The sequence below is a fragment of the Piliocolobus tephrosceles genome, chromosome 2 (genome assembly GCF_002776525.5).
Source record: "Piliocolobus tephrosceles isolate RC106 chromosome 2, ASM277652v3, whole genome shotgun sequence".
Lineage (NCBI taxonomy): Eukaryota > Metazoa > Chordata > Mammalia > Primates > Cercopithecidae > Piliocolobus > Piliocolobus tephrosceles.
The window spans coordinates 192119875-192133175 of NC_045435.1; the positions used below are offsets into that span (position 1 = coordinate 192119875).

At 42.7% G+C, this 13301-nt stretch overlaps 1 protein-coding gene across 1 annotated transcript in view; it reads right to left on the reverse strand.

The window, feature by feature from the left end:
- PAK2 (p21 (RAC1) activated kinase 2) overlaps window positions 1-13301 on the reverse strand; it is a 91711-nt gene that overhangs the window by 27456 nt on the left and 50954 nt on the right. The window contains exons 3-6 of the mRNA XM_023214808.2: window positions 4750-4850; window positions 3627-3774; window positions 1159-1190; window positions 75-182 (exon numbers count right to left, since the gene is read on the reverse strand). Coding sequence (XP_023070576.1) covers window positions 75-182; window positions 1159-1190; window positions 3627-3774; window positions 4750-4850 — 389 coding nt within the window. The remainder of the gene's footprint in view (window positions 1-74; window positions 183-1158; window positions 1191-3626; window positions 3775-4749; window positions 4851-13301) is intronic.

Sequence of the window (13301 nt, forward strand, 5' to 3'; positions counted from 1 at the left end):
ACACACACACACACACACACACACACACACACACACACACACACACAGAGCCTAGGTCACCAAGCGACACTCACTGATTTCGTATGATCTGGTCGTGGGGCAATAACAGGAGGAGCAGTCTCTTCATCATCATCATCTTCCTCTGTCACTACTGCGGGTGTTTCTGTTCCCTTGGCATTCAGCTGCATTGATGATGAGCAAAGTCAGGAAAACAAGTCAAATAGGCTTAAATGTGACTATCGCCCTTTATGAACAGACTTCAAAAAGTTTGCTTCTTTGATAGCTCATTTCAAAACCATTAAATCTCATTAGCTCTTATATAACTCAACAGAATTATAACCTAATAAGGCGATTCTATGAATTATGAAAAAGTTTATGAAATAAATATGGTGAGTACCAAATCTTTTTAATAAATTACTATTTACCCTAAGCATACATATACAATGCCCTGAAAGTAAACAATGTTACTTGCTAAGACCAAAATCAAAGATCCTCTGAGCTTTGTATGTCAGAGACATTTAAATAGTCAGATTTGGCCAGGTGCAGTTGCTCACGCCTGTAATCCCAGCACTTTGGAAGGCCGAGGTGGGTGGATCACCTGAGGTCAGGAGTTCGAAACCAGCCTGGCCAACATGGTGAAACGCCGTCTCTACTAAAAATGCAAAAAAAATAGCCTGGCGTGGTGGCTCACGCCTGTAATCCCAGCACTTTGGGAGGCCAAGGCGGGCGGATCACGAGGTCAGGACATCAAGACCATCCTGGCTAACACAGTGAAACCCCGTCTCTACTAAAAATACAAAAAATTAGCAGGGCGACGTGGCGGGTGCCTGTAGTCCCAGCTAGGGAGGCTGAGGCAGGAGAACGGCGTGAACCTGGGAGATGGAGCTTGTAGTGAGCTGAGATCGTGCCACTGCACTCCAGTCTGGGTGACAGAGCAAAACTCCGTCTCAAAAAAAAAAAAAAAAAAGTATCATATCAAGGAATTTCTATGTAATACAGCTTCTTCAACTAATTGGGTGGCTAGCTAAAAACATCTATTGAGTAGTTATTTACCTCTGATGGCTGTAATTTATTTTAGAAAGCAAAATAAAAACTAAGATTTGTCTTGGGTAACCTAAATTAGAACAAGAGATACAAGAAATAGTATCATTAACTTACTGCTGGTGTTCCAGAAGGGAAGCCGTCTTTCTCTGAATATGAAACAAAACATAATGTTAGCAATTCAAGAAATAGCACTTTTATATGATAAAAGGAAAAAACAAATAAAGCAGAAAAAGTGAAATGTTCTTAAACTGATCTCAAGTTGAATTAACTCTTGAGAAAAATGATAACACAAGTAGTCAAATAAGAATTTATGTAAGACCAAGCTAGGGAATCTGAAATCTAAATGAAACTATAAATTTACTAAAAAATTAGTGAATTATATATTTAAAATGGGTGAATTGTACTGCATGTAAATTGTACCTCAATAAAGCTATCAAAATTTATTTTGAAAGTATACCTATCCATCTGTATTTATTAAAACAAAACAAATTTATTGATAAAGATACTTTCTCCAGTAAACTGCTGACTGTGGAACTTAATGCAACAATTAAGACAATGACAATTGTGCAAAGTAAAATTCTGACATTGTTTTGTTTTTCTTTTAAAAATGTCCAGAGACATACATATATATATCATATATAACATACACACAGGCCGTGCGCCGTGGCTCACATCTGTAATCCCAGCACTTTGGGAGGCTGAGACAGGCAGATCACCTCAGGTTGGGAGTTCAAGACCAGCCTGACCAACATGGAAAAACCCCGTCTCTACTAAAAATACAAAATTAGTCGGGTGTGGTGGCAAATGCTTGTAATCTCAGCTACTGAGGAGGCTGAGGCAGGAGAACTGCTTGAACCTGGGAGGCGGAGGTTGTGGTGAGCCAAGATTGTGCCATTTCACTCCAGCCTGGGCAACAGAGCAGAACTCCAGCTCAAAAACAAAACAAAACAACACAACACACACACACACACAAACACACACACATTTATGTATGTATGTATGTGTACTAGGTGCAAATAAGCTACCATTTGGTGGTCATTGATTTTTCAAAAAAATTACTAATTTACACACAGACTTACTGGTTGATACGAAAATTTTAGGAACAAGCCTGACCTTTTCCTAAGGGTGTACTAGACTCAACAAAAAAGGTCAAGATCACTTGCAAAAAGATTTCTCTGTCTCCCCTGAGCATGGCCTTTATTTCTGTGAGGATGCAAACATTAAGTATAATCAATTAAAATCACACGCAGGATTTTAGCTCACTCATACTGTTTTTAAAAACCACGTGTATGACTTCAGAGACAGACAAACACTGAAAAATGACATCCTGAGGGTGTAGTGAGCATAATCTAAACTGAGGGAAACAGGACAAATGGTCTTGTTTCTTTAATAAATAAATGGCAGGAAAAGACAGCAGGAACCAGTGTGTGGGAGGGGAAGCCTAAAGATCAAATGAGATTCAGTATCAACCAACTGCAAGGTATGAACTTTATTCTGATCTTTATTTGAACAAAAACTATTTTTAAAAATCCACTATACCAATTCTTTTTTTTTTTTTTTTTTGAGACGGAGTCTTGCTCTGTCGCCCAGGCTGGAGTGCAGTGGCCTGATCTCAGCTCACTGCAAGCTCCGCCTCCCGGGTTCCCGCCATTCTCCTGCCTCAGCCTCCGGAGTAGCTGGGACTACAGGCGCCCGCCACCTCGCCCGGCTAGTTTTTTGTAGTTTTTAGTAGAGACGGGCTTTCACCATGTTAACCAGGATGGTCTCGATCTCCTGACCTCGTGATCCGCCCGTCTCGGCCTCCCAAAGTGCTGGGATTACAGGCTTGAGCCACCGCGCCCGGCCCCACTATACCAATTCTTACACTATATACCAATTCTCTGGTTCTCTCACAGATAACGGTATATCTCAGATACTGAGCAACTTGGAAAACAAAGTACACCAAACCCAATTTCCACCCAGCTATATTCATCCAGAAAGTAAAATTTACATTACTAGGATTACGTAGATAACATTCCAGATATTCCAATTCTGAGGTATAAATCCTTCTAGTTCTAACGTTTATTTCATATACGATTTATCTATTTTATACATTAAAATATATATATTCTATTATCTGCATACTCACGAGTTTCAATTTTTTGAGCGGACCTAAACATCTTTTAGTTCAAATTGGTGCAAAACAACCTCCTCTTGTCCCACTAACAATAAGTGTATTTCTAGTATGAACATGTCTATCAACCAGCTTCTTTTCCTTTGATTGCTGAAAGTCATTTAAAAGCAGTGACAAGTGAAAAATGAGAACAAAAACACAGCAATGAAGAGAAAAAAACAAATAAACAAAAAGCCAAAATATCCATCAGCTCCCATTTCTGGTAAACCTATGAGATTACTATAATTCACAGATCCAAATTATGCTTCAGAACTGCCCTGGATCAGTCTACAAAAGGTAGAATCTATCCAGGGAAAAAACGTTATCGACAAGAACCATAGTTTAGCTTTTCATTTTTCCAGGAGTAATCTTTTTATCTAGAAGTGCTTCACAAATCTCCATCTGATCCAGCCTTACGCCACTGTCTTACCAGGAGGAGTAAAGCTCAGATATTTCTGCTTCACTGTGTTGGAGTCGTAGAACTTGAGGACATCCAGCACAGCCTGAGGATTCTTCTTTTGCTCTAGTTTGGTGATATTGGAGGTCTGTAGTAATCGAGCCCACTGTTCTGGCATGCCCTAACAAAAAGATATTCAGAAATTAGTTATGGTTTAAATTGATGCAGTAAAATTAAATTTCCAGAGATAAATGACAAAATATACAGAACAAACCAATCTTTTAAGTGTAGGTTTGACTAAATTCTAAAAGATCTCGTTTTCTAAAGGTCTATTTTTTCTTTTTCTGAGACAGAGTCTCGCTCTGTCCCCCAGGCTGGAGCGCAATGGCGCGATCTCGGCTCATTGCAAGCTCTGCCTCCCGAGTTCACGCCATTCTCCTGCCTTAGCCTCCTGAGCAGCTGGGACTACAGGCGCCCGCCACCATGCCTGGCTAATTTTTCGTATTTTTAGTAGAGATGGGGTTTCACTGTGTTAGCCAGGATGGTCTCGATCTCCTGACCTCGTGATCCGCCCGCCCCAGGCTCCCAAAGCGTTGGTTACAGGCGTGAGCCACCGCACCTGGCCTGGGTCTATTTTTCTAAGTCTGCTTTGCATAACTATAATTAATAGGCTCTGCTCTCCAGGGAAACAATATATCCAACCATTAACACTTTTATAAAAAGCAGAAAGCAGTAAGAATTCATAGTTAACATATGGATAGAAATGCTAATTTCCTTTTTTTTGAGATGGAAGTTTGCTCTTCTTGCCCAGGCTGGAGTGCAATGGCACAGTCTCAGCTCACTGCAACCTCCACCTCCCGGGTTCAAGTGATTCCCTTGCTTCAGCCTCCCGAGTAGCTGGAATTACAGGTGTACACCACCGCGCCTGGCTAATTTTTTTGTATTTTTAGTAGAGACGGGGTATCACCACGTTGGCCAGGCTGGTCTCAAACTCCTGCCTCAAATGATCTGCCATCCTTGGCCTCCCAAAATGCTGGGATTACAGGCGTGAGCCACCACGCCTGGCCTGAAATGTTAATTTCAAATTTAATAATGAAGGAAAATGTTTGAGTGCTATTTTACATGTTATAAATGGGCCCGAACTAGGTAAACTTACAGTGAATTCTCCAGTAACAGCATCAAAGCCAACATGGATGGTGTGTTCAAAATCAGATGGAGGAGAAATTTCTGGCCGTTCCTTTTCTTTCTTTTTACTTCCTAGAGGGCATCAGAAAAAAAGAAAAAGAATCAGCCTATTTAAACAAGACTAGTGAAGGCACTTACAATTTTTTTTTTTTGTCTTTTGTTTTTTTACACAGAGTTTCGCTCTTGTTGCCCAGGCTGGAGTGCACTGGTGCGATCTTGGCTCACTGCAACCTCTGCTTCCCGGGTTCAAGCCATCCTCCTTCCTCAGCCTCCCGAGTCGCTGGGATTACAGGTGTGCACCACCCCTCCTGGCTAATTTTTGTATTTTTAGTAAAACAGGGTTTCACCATGTTGGTCAGGCTGGTCTCAAACTTCTGATCCAACTGCCTCGGCCTCCCAAAGTGCTGGAATTACAGATGTGAGCCACTGCTTGCCCAGCATATTATATTTTTCCTAAAACATATTAAGATCAAAGTTATTCTAGAAAACATACTAGGATCAAAGTTATTCTAGAAAAGATTCCCCCTAAAAACACTGACTGATAGGAAACTAGTAAACGGAGTAAAGCAGACTGTCCTGCCACAGAGCAGGGCTGGACACAACCAAACACCATCCTGATGAGGAGGCACACGGAGCGAGCGAGCAACGGCAGCCCGAATAACAGAGCATAGGCGGAAGAGACACCCCTTAGGGCACCAGCTCTCTCACAAAGGGCTACATCTGAGATTCTGAGCAATGTGGACAGCAAACACAGCAAACCCCATTTCCGCTCAGCTACACACATTGGGAAGTCAGATTTGCATTGCTGTGACTTCGCAGATAATACACACTGTCAGGACAAGTAGTTGACAAAGCCACCTCTCCTTTTTTGTGCAAGCCTAATCGTTCCTTTTTAGTGGAGTTACTAATTGCCACATTTTAAAACTACACAGTTTTTCTATGATCCGAGTGCAGAAAAAATTATTTCTGCAACATTTCGGCCATACACCTATCAATAATATTCTCTGTAAACTCCAACACGTCAGTTCCTCCCTGCAACCCTCCCTCTCAGCTCCTCCTGCTCTAACCCACAGTCGCTCACGCCTAGGCCTCCTGCACAGTCCCTGTCCGTGCCATCCCTTTACTCCTGCCCTGTGCTGGAATCTGTTTTCTGGATCTTATGTTTTCCTCCTCTAGATTTATCCCTTTAGTTGATAGTTCTTGACTCATTATATATATGCATATATATGTTGGAAATGTGTTTTTTTACCCTCAGCATTTCCAGTGTTGCTATTGAGAAGGCCAGCGCCATTCTGGTTCTCGTTTGGAGCCACTGCTGGAAGTCAATTGTCTGTATATGTGTAAGTCTGTCCCTGGAGGCTCTGCCCTGTTGCGATTATCTGTTTGTCTGCCTTATGCCACTATCAGACTGCCTTGATTATTTTACTGCCATTTTGTAACACGCATTGAAACTTCTTTTTCTTTTGTCAAAGCTTTTTGGGTAATCCAGGTCCTCTGCATTTCCATGTGAGTTTTGGAATGAGCTTATGAATTTCTACAGAAAGCCTGTTGGAATTCTGACTAGAATTGGAATGAATGTACAGACGAATTTTAGGGAGAATTTCTTTCTTTCTTTTTTTTTTTTTTTAGAGGGAGTCTCATTCTGTCACCCAGGCTGGAGTGCAGTGGCATGATCTCGGCTCACTGCAACCTCTGCCTCCTGGGTTCAAGTGATTCTCCTACCTCAACCTCCTGAGTAGCTGGGATTACAGGTGCCCGCCACCACACCAGGCTGATTTTTGTAATTTCTGGTAGAGATGGGGTTTCACCATGTTGGCCAGGCTGGTCTCAAACTTCTGGCCTCAAGCGATCCACCTGCTTTGGCCTGCCAAAGTGCTTGGACTACAGACATGAGCCACTGCGCCTGGCTGAGAATTTATTTCTTGATTTCTTAACAACACCGAGTTTTCTGATCCACGAAAACAGTAAATCTTTTCATTTATTTAGGTCCTTAAAAATTTCTCTCAGCAGTGTTTGCAGTTGTCTGTGTCTGCTCGGTATGCTTTATCAGAATACCACTACCTCGGCAATATATTAATATAAACATCAGAAGCTGGCTGGGAGCAGTAGCTCATGCCTGTAATCCCGGCACTTTGGAAGACTGAGGTGGGCAGATCACATGAGGCCAGGAGTTCAAGACCCATCTGGCCAACATGGCAAAACACCGTATCTAAAATCAAACTTTAGCCGAGTATGGTGGCACGAGAATTGCTTGAACCCAGGAGGTGGAGGCTGCAGTGAGCCGAGACTGTGTCACTGCACTCTAGCCTCGGTCACAGCGTGAGACTCTGTCCCCCCAAAAAAAAAAGTTCGTTTGGCTCACAGTTCTTCCGGAGGCTGGGAAGTCCTCCAGATCAAGGATCAAGAAGCCATATCTGGTGAGGGCCCTTCTTGTTGTGTCATAACGTAGCAGAAGGCATCACATTCCAAGAAAGAGCAGGACAGGGCCAAACTGGCTTTCATAACCAACTCACACCCACAATAAAGACGTTGAGTCCATCCGTGAGCACTCGCGTCGTCTCCTGAAGGTCCCATCTCTCAACACTGTCTTACTGGGGCTTCAGTTTCTAACACGTGAACTCTGGGGCCACTTCTAATCAGAGTGCACGCTGTTTCATCAGCGTTCTGCCTTGGTATTTCCTGATTTTTGATACTATTGCAAATGGCAGTTTTAAAATGTCCTTTTTAATCATTCATTGCTGCCATAAAGAAACACAGTTGTTTCTTGAATACTAATCTTATATCCTGAAACCTTATTATGCTTACTTCCACTAGTATTTTTGTAAATACAGAATTTTGCTATAAAAATTCAATCATGTTGCTGGTGAATAAAGTCAAGTTTACTTGTTTCCAATCTGGAGTCCTTTTATTCATTTTCTTAAAAAAAAAAAGTTTTTGTTTTTTTTTGCTTTACAGAATTAGCTAGACCCTTCAGTATATTGCTGAATGAAAGTGAATGGAGAGAAATTTTATTTTTCCTGATCTAAGAGGGAAAAGTGTCATTCTTTTTACCTTTAAGTTTAATGCCAGTGGTAGGTTTGTAAAAGATGTCCTGTATGAGGCTGAAGGGCATTCTCTTCTATTCCAAGTTTGCTGAACACTTATTGGATATTGGGTTCTGTCAAATGCCTTTTCTTGTTTTTTTTTGTTTTGTTTTGTTTTTTGTTTTGAGACGGAGTCTCGCTCTGTCGCCCAGGCTGGAGTGCAGTGGCGCAATCTTGGCTCACTGCAAGCTCCGCCTCCCGGGTTCCCGCCATTCTCCTGCCTCAGCCTCCCGAGTAGCTGGGACTACAGGCGCCACCACCGCGTCCGGCTAATTTTTTGTATTTTTTTTTCAGTAGAGACGGGGTTTCACCATGTTAGCCAGGATGGTCTCGATCTCCTGACCTTGTGATCCGCCCACCTCGGGCTCCCAAAGTGCTGGGATTACAGGCGTGAGCCGCCGCGCCCGGCCTCAAATGCCTTTTCTGTACATATTGAGACAAACCCATGGCTCCTCCATTGTGTTAACATAGTAAATAACATCAATCGATTTTCCAACTTAAACCAATGAAATCCACTTAGTCGTGACGTATCACTCTTTTTATACACTGTTGGATTCCAATTGCTAAAATCTTGCTAAGAATTTAACATTAGCCACGCACAATGGCTCATGCCTGTAATCCTAGCAGTTTGGGAGGCTGAGGCAGAGCGATCACTTGAGCTCAGGAGTTCGAGGCCAGCCTGGCCAACATGGTGAAGTCTGGTCTCTACTAAAAATACAATAATGAGCTGGGCGTGGTGGTGCGTGCCTGTAATCCCACCTGCTCGGGAGGCTGAGGCAGGAGAACTGCATGAACCCGGGAGGTGGCAGTTGCACTGAGCCAAGATGGCGCCACTGCACTCCAGCCAAGGCAACAAAGCAGGACTCCTTCTCCGAAAAAAAAAAAAAGAGAGAGAGAGAAAAAAAGATTGGTACATATCTGTTCATACCATCTTTATAAAATCTGTATGGTGCCATCACCTCTCTCATTCTCAATACCAGTAATGTGTCTCTCCTCCCCATCCACAGCCACCTCCCCTCCCCGTCAGTCTGGCTACAGGTTTATCCATTTTATTGATATTCTAAATGAATCTACTTTTGGTTGCAGTGATTTTCTCTGCTGCTTTTTTCCCCTAATTCATTTATTCCCATTTTGCTTTTTATTATTTCTTCTACTTACTTTGGATTTCATCCACTCTTCCCTTTTAGTTTATTAAGACGGCTTAGCTAAAGTCATTGATTTAAAATCTTTCTTTTCTTCTAACATGGTGTTTAATACCATAAGTTCTCCACTAAGTACTGCTTTAGCAGTATCCTACAAATATTGATGTTTTGAATTTTCATTCAGCTTAATATATTTTCTAAATCTTTTTATTTGTGAAGTGCTTTCTCTACTTTCCAAATATTTCCAGAGACCTTCTTGTGACTGATTTTTAATTGAATTGTATTATGGTCACGAGAACACATTTTGTATGATTTAAATTCTTTATTTATTTATTTATTTTTGGATACAGAGTCTAGCTTTGTTGCCCAGGCTGCAGTGAAGTGGCATAATCTTTGCTCACTGCAACCTCCGCCTCCTGCGTTCAAGCAATTCTCTGCCTCAGACTCCCGAGTAGCTGGGATTACGGCGCCTGCCACCATGCCTGGCTTATTTTTGTACTTTTAGTAGAGATGGGGTTTTACCATGTTGGCCAGGCTGGTCTTGATCTCCTGACCTCGTGATCCATCCGCCTCGGCCTAGCAAAGTGCTGGGATTACAGGTGTGAGTCATCGCACCCAGCCTATTTATTTATTTTGAGAGGGAGTATCGCTCTGTCACCCAGGCTGGCATGCAATGGTGCAATCTCAGCTGACTGCAGCCTCTACCTCCCAGGTTCAAACGATTCTACCTCAGCCTCCCGAGTGGCTGGCATTACATGTGCCTGCCACCATGTCCAGCTAATTTTTATCCTTTTAGTTAAGACGGGTTTCACCATGTTGGCCAGGCTGGTCTTGAACTCCTGACCTCAAGTGATCTGCCCGCCTCAGCCTCCCCAAGTGCTGGGATTACAGGTATGAGCCACTGCGCCCAGCCAACATTTTTGAGAATTTTTAAAAGTAGACCTCATGTGTCTTTAAAGAGAATGTATATTCTGCTGTTACTGTGTGGAATGTTCTATAAATGTCTATCAGGTCAAGTTGGCTGATAGTTACGTTCAAATTTTTTATATTGTTACCGATTTTATGTCTATTTTTTCTACCAATTACCGAGAGAAGTTTTGGAATCTCTAATTATAATTGAATTTTCCTGTTTCTTCTTGAAATCCTCTCAGTTTTTGCTTCATGAATTTTGAAGCTGTTATTAGGTATATAAATGTTTAGTTCTATTATATCAGCTTAACGAACTGGTCCTATTATCACGAAATAACAACCTTCCTTATTATCACTGATAGTATTTTTTAGCTCTGAAATCTAGTTTGTCTGCTGTTTATACAGCCAGTCCAGGTTTCTTTTAATTGTTAGCACACCTTTTGTACCCTTTTATTTTGACCTATTTTGTGGCTTTATGTTTTAAAGTAGATTTCTTGTAGGTAGGTCTGTTTTTATCTTTTCTGCCTTCTTCTGGACTAAGTATTTTGAGATTCCTTTTTATCTACTCAGTTGTTTCTTAAGCTAGAACTCTTCATATACTACCATGTTCACCTGTTGAAATTGTACACTTCAATGGGTTTTAGTTTATTTAGAGTTGTGCAATCATAATCACAATTTAACTTTAGAACATTTATCATACCCAAAAGAAACCTTGTACCTAATGGCAATGACTCCCCATTTCAGCCGCTGCCCAATCTCAAACCTCAGGCAACCACCAATCTACTTTGTCTCCGTAAATTTGCCTGTTCCGCTCATTAATCTAAATGGGATCACACAATATGCAGGTGTTTTGCCAATGACTTTTTTCACTTAATGTTTCTGGGATTCATCCATGTTACAAGGTGTATCAGTGCTTTGTTTCTTAAACACTCAAACGATTATCTTTCAAAGAAATTTAGACAAGAAAGAACGCATCCCACAGGGGTCCCCAACCCCCAGGCCACGAACTGGTACCAGTCCAAGGCTTGTTAGGAACCGGCTGCACAGCAGGAAGTGAGTGGCAGGTGAGTGGGCATCACTGCCAGAGCTCAGCCTCCTGTCAGATCAGCAGTGGCGTTAGATTCTCATAGCGTGAACCCTGCTGTGGACTGTGCACGTGAGGGATCCAGGTTGTGTGCTTCTTATGAGAATCTAATGGCTGATGACCTCAGGTGCTGGGTCTGTGGAAAAATTGTCTTCCATGAAACCAATCCCTGTTGCCAAAAAGGTCAGGAACCACTGATGAACCACTTCCAGTGCTTTTCATTCTTTCCTGTAAGTCCGCATTTCCATCTGACATCACCCTCCTTCTGCCTGAAGGGCTTAGTTTAACATTTTTTGTAGTATGTCTGCTGACAATACACTCTTTCTGCTTTTATGCATTTAAAATTCTGTTTCCTCCTTTGTTTTGGAAAGACACTTTCAAGAGTATAGAATTCCAGGCCAATAGATTTTTTTCTCTTTAAATACTTGAAAGATGTTGTTCCTTGTCTTCCAGCTTGCACTGTTACTTAGATACAGTCTGTGATCTCTCTTTGTCCTCTATATGTAGTGAGTCTTTTTTTTCTGGTAGCTTTTAAAATTTTCTCTATCACTGTTTTTCGTGTTTGTTTGTTTGTTTTGGTTTGAAATAGGGTCTTGCTCTGACACCCAGGCTGGAGTGCAGTAGTGCGATCTTGGCTCAGTGAGTGAGCCTCAACCTCTGGGCTCAAGCAATCCTCCTGCCTCAGCCTCCCCAGTCCTGGGAGTACAGGTGCACACCACCCTGCCCAGATCATTTTTCTTACTTTTGTTTTTTTGTAGGGATGGGGTTTCACCACGTTGCGCAGGCTGGTCTCGAACTCCTGGGCTCAAGTGATCTTCCCACGTTGGCCTCCCAAAATCCTAGGATTAAAGGCCTGAGCCACTGCGCCCGGCCCTATCACTGGTTTTAAACAATTTGATTACTATAAGCCTTGGTGTAGTTTTCATGTTTCCTATGCTCAAATTTTGTTAGATTTCTTGAATCTGTGGGTTTACAGTTTTAATTAAAGTTGGAAAATTTTAAGCCATTTTTCAAAAAAGTATGAGGATATTTAAGCTGGTTTTTATTGGATATGTTTGCTTAGAGAGTCTCTGTAATTTACCTGTTGATTTTCTTTCTTTTCCTCACCCCTGTGTCTAGGTTGCTGCCCCCTTTCCAGCACTAAATGGCACTCTTAAGTCCAGGTTTGCCTTGGTTCTAGCAGAGTGCAGCCCATCCTAAATGGGAGCGAGGACAGCCGGGCACGGTGGCTCAAGCCTGTAATCCCAGCACTTTGGGAGGCCGAGACAGGCGGATCACTAGGTCAGGAGATCGAGACCATCCTGGCTAACACGGTGAAACCCCGTCTCTACTAAAAATACAAAAACTAGCTGGGTGAGGTGGCGGGCGCCTGCAGTCTCAGCTACTCGGGAGGCTGAGGCAGGAGAATGGCGTGAACCCGGGAGGCGGAGCTTGCAGTGAGCTGAGATCCGGCCACTGCACTCCAGTCCGGGCGACAGAGCGAGACTCCGTCTCAAAAAAAAAAAAAAAAAAAAAAAAAAATGGGAGCGAGGAGCCCCAGAGGGGATATTCTGGCAGCAGTACAGGAAGGGTGCTGTGGAATCAACCTCCTACAACTCGGAGGTCTGAACAGCGCTCTACTGGGCATCCCCTTTGGCTGAGTTACACAGCAGGGTTTCCAAGGCTGGGAAACGCAATCCCACCTCCCTCCTTTGCCTCTGGCTGTCCTCAGGGTAGTTCTCCCTTTGGGCACTCCCTATGCCTCCTGCGGGCTAAGGCAGGGGCGGGCCTCCTGCTAGGGAACCCAAGATGGTGGGGACGGTGGCTGTCCTCTTCAATCTCACTTTTTCCCATGTAGAAACTGTCAACTGGGAGAGATTTTCCCACACTCGGTGCCAGGCAGACTGGGGGAAGGGGTGCTGCAGATACAGAAGTCCGATTCTTACAGCATGCTTGGAGTTCTTTCATTTCTCTGTGCCCCTGGGAACTGTCTCTTTCTCATATTTGAGTTCTTGGATATTGCTGGCGATCATCTTAGTGCTGTACGTTCTTGGTTTTCTGTGGTGGGAACGGCAGAGTGAGTGAAGCCAGTGTGCTTCTATATCACTACTTAAGAGCTAGAAGTCGCTATTTCCAGTCCCAGAAGCCAGTGTGCTTCTATATCACTACTTAAGAGCTAGAAGTCGCTATTTCCTTGTCATTAGTTAGATCTTTTAACTATTATCTTTTCTCTCATATGTTCCATCTTTGTATTTCTGTTTAATTCTTTGGGATAATTTTCTTTTCTTTTTTTATTTGAGACAGAGTCTTGCCCTGTCGCCCAGGC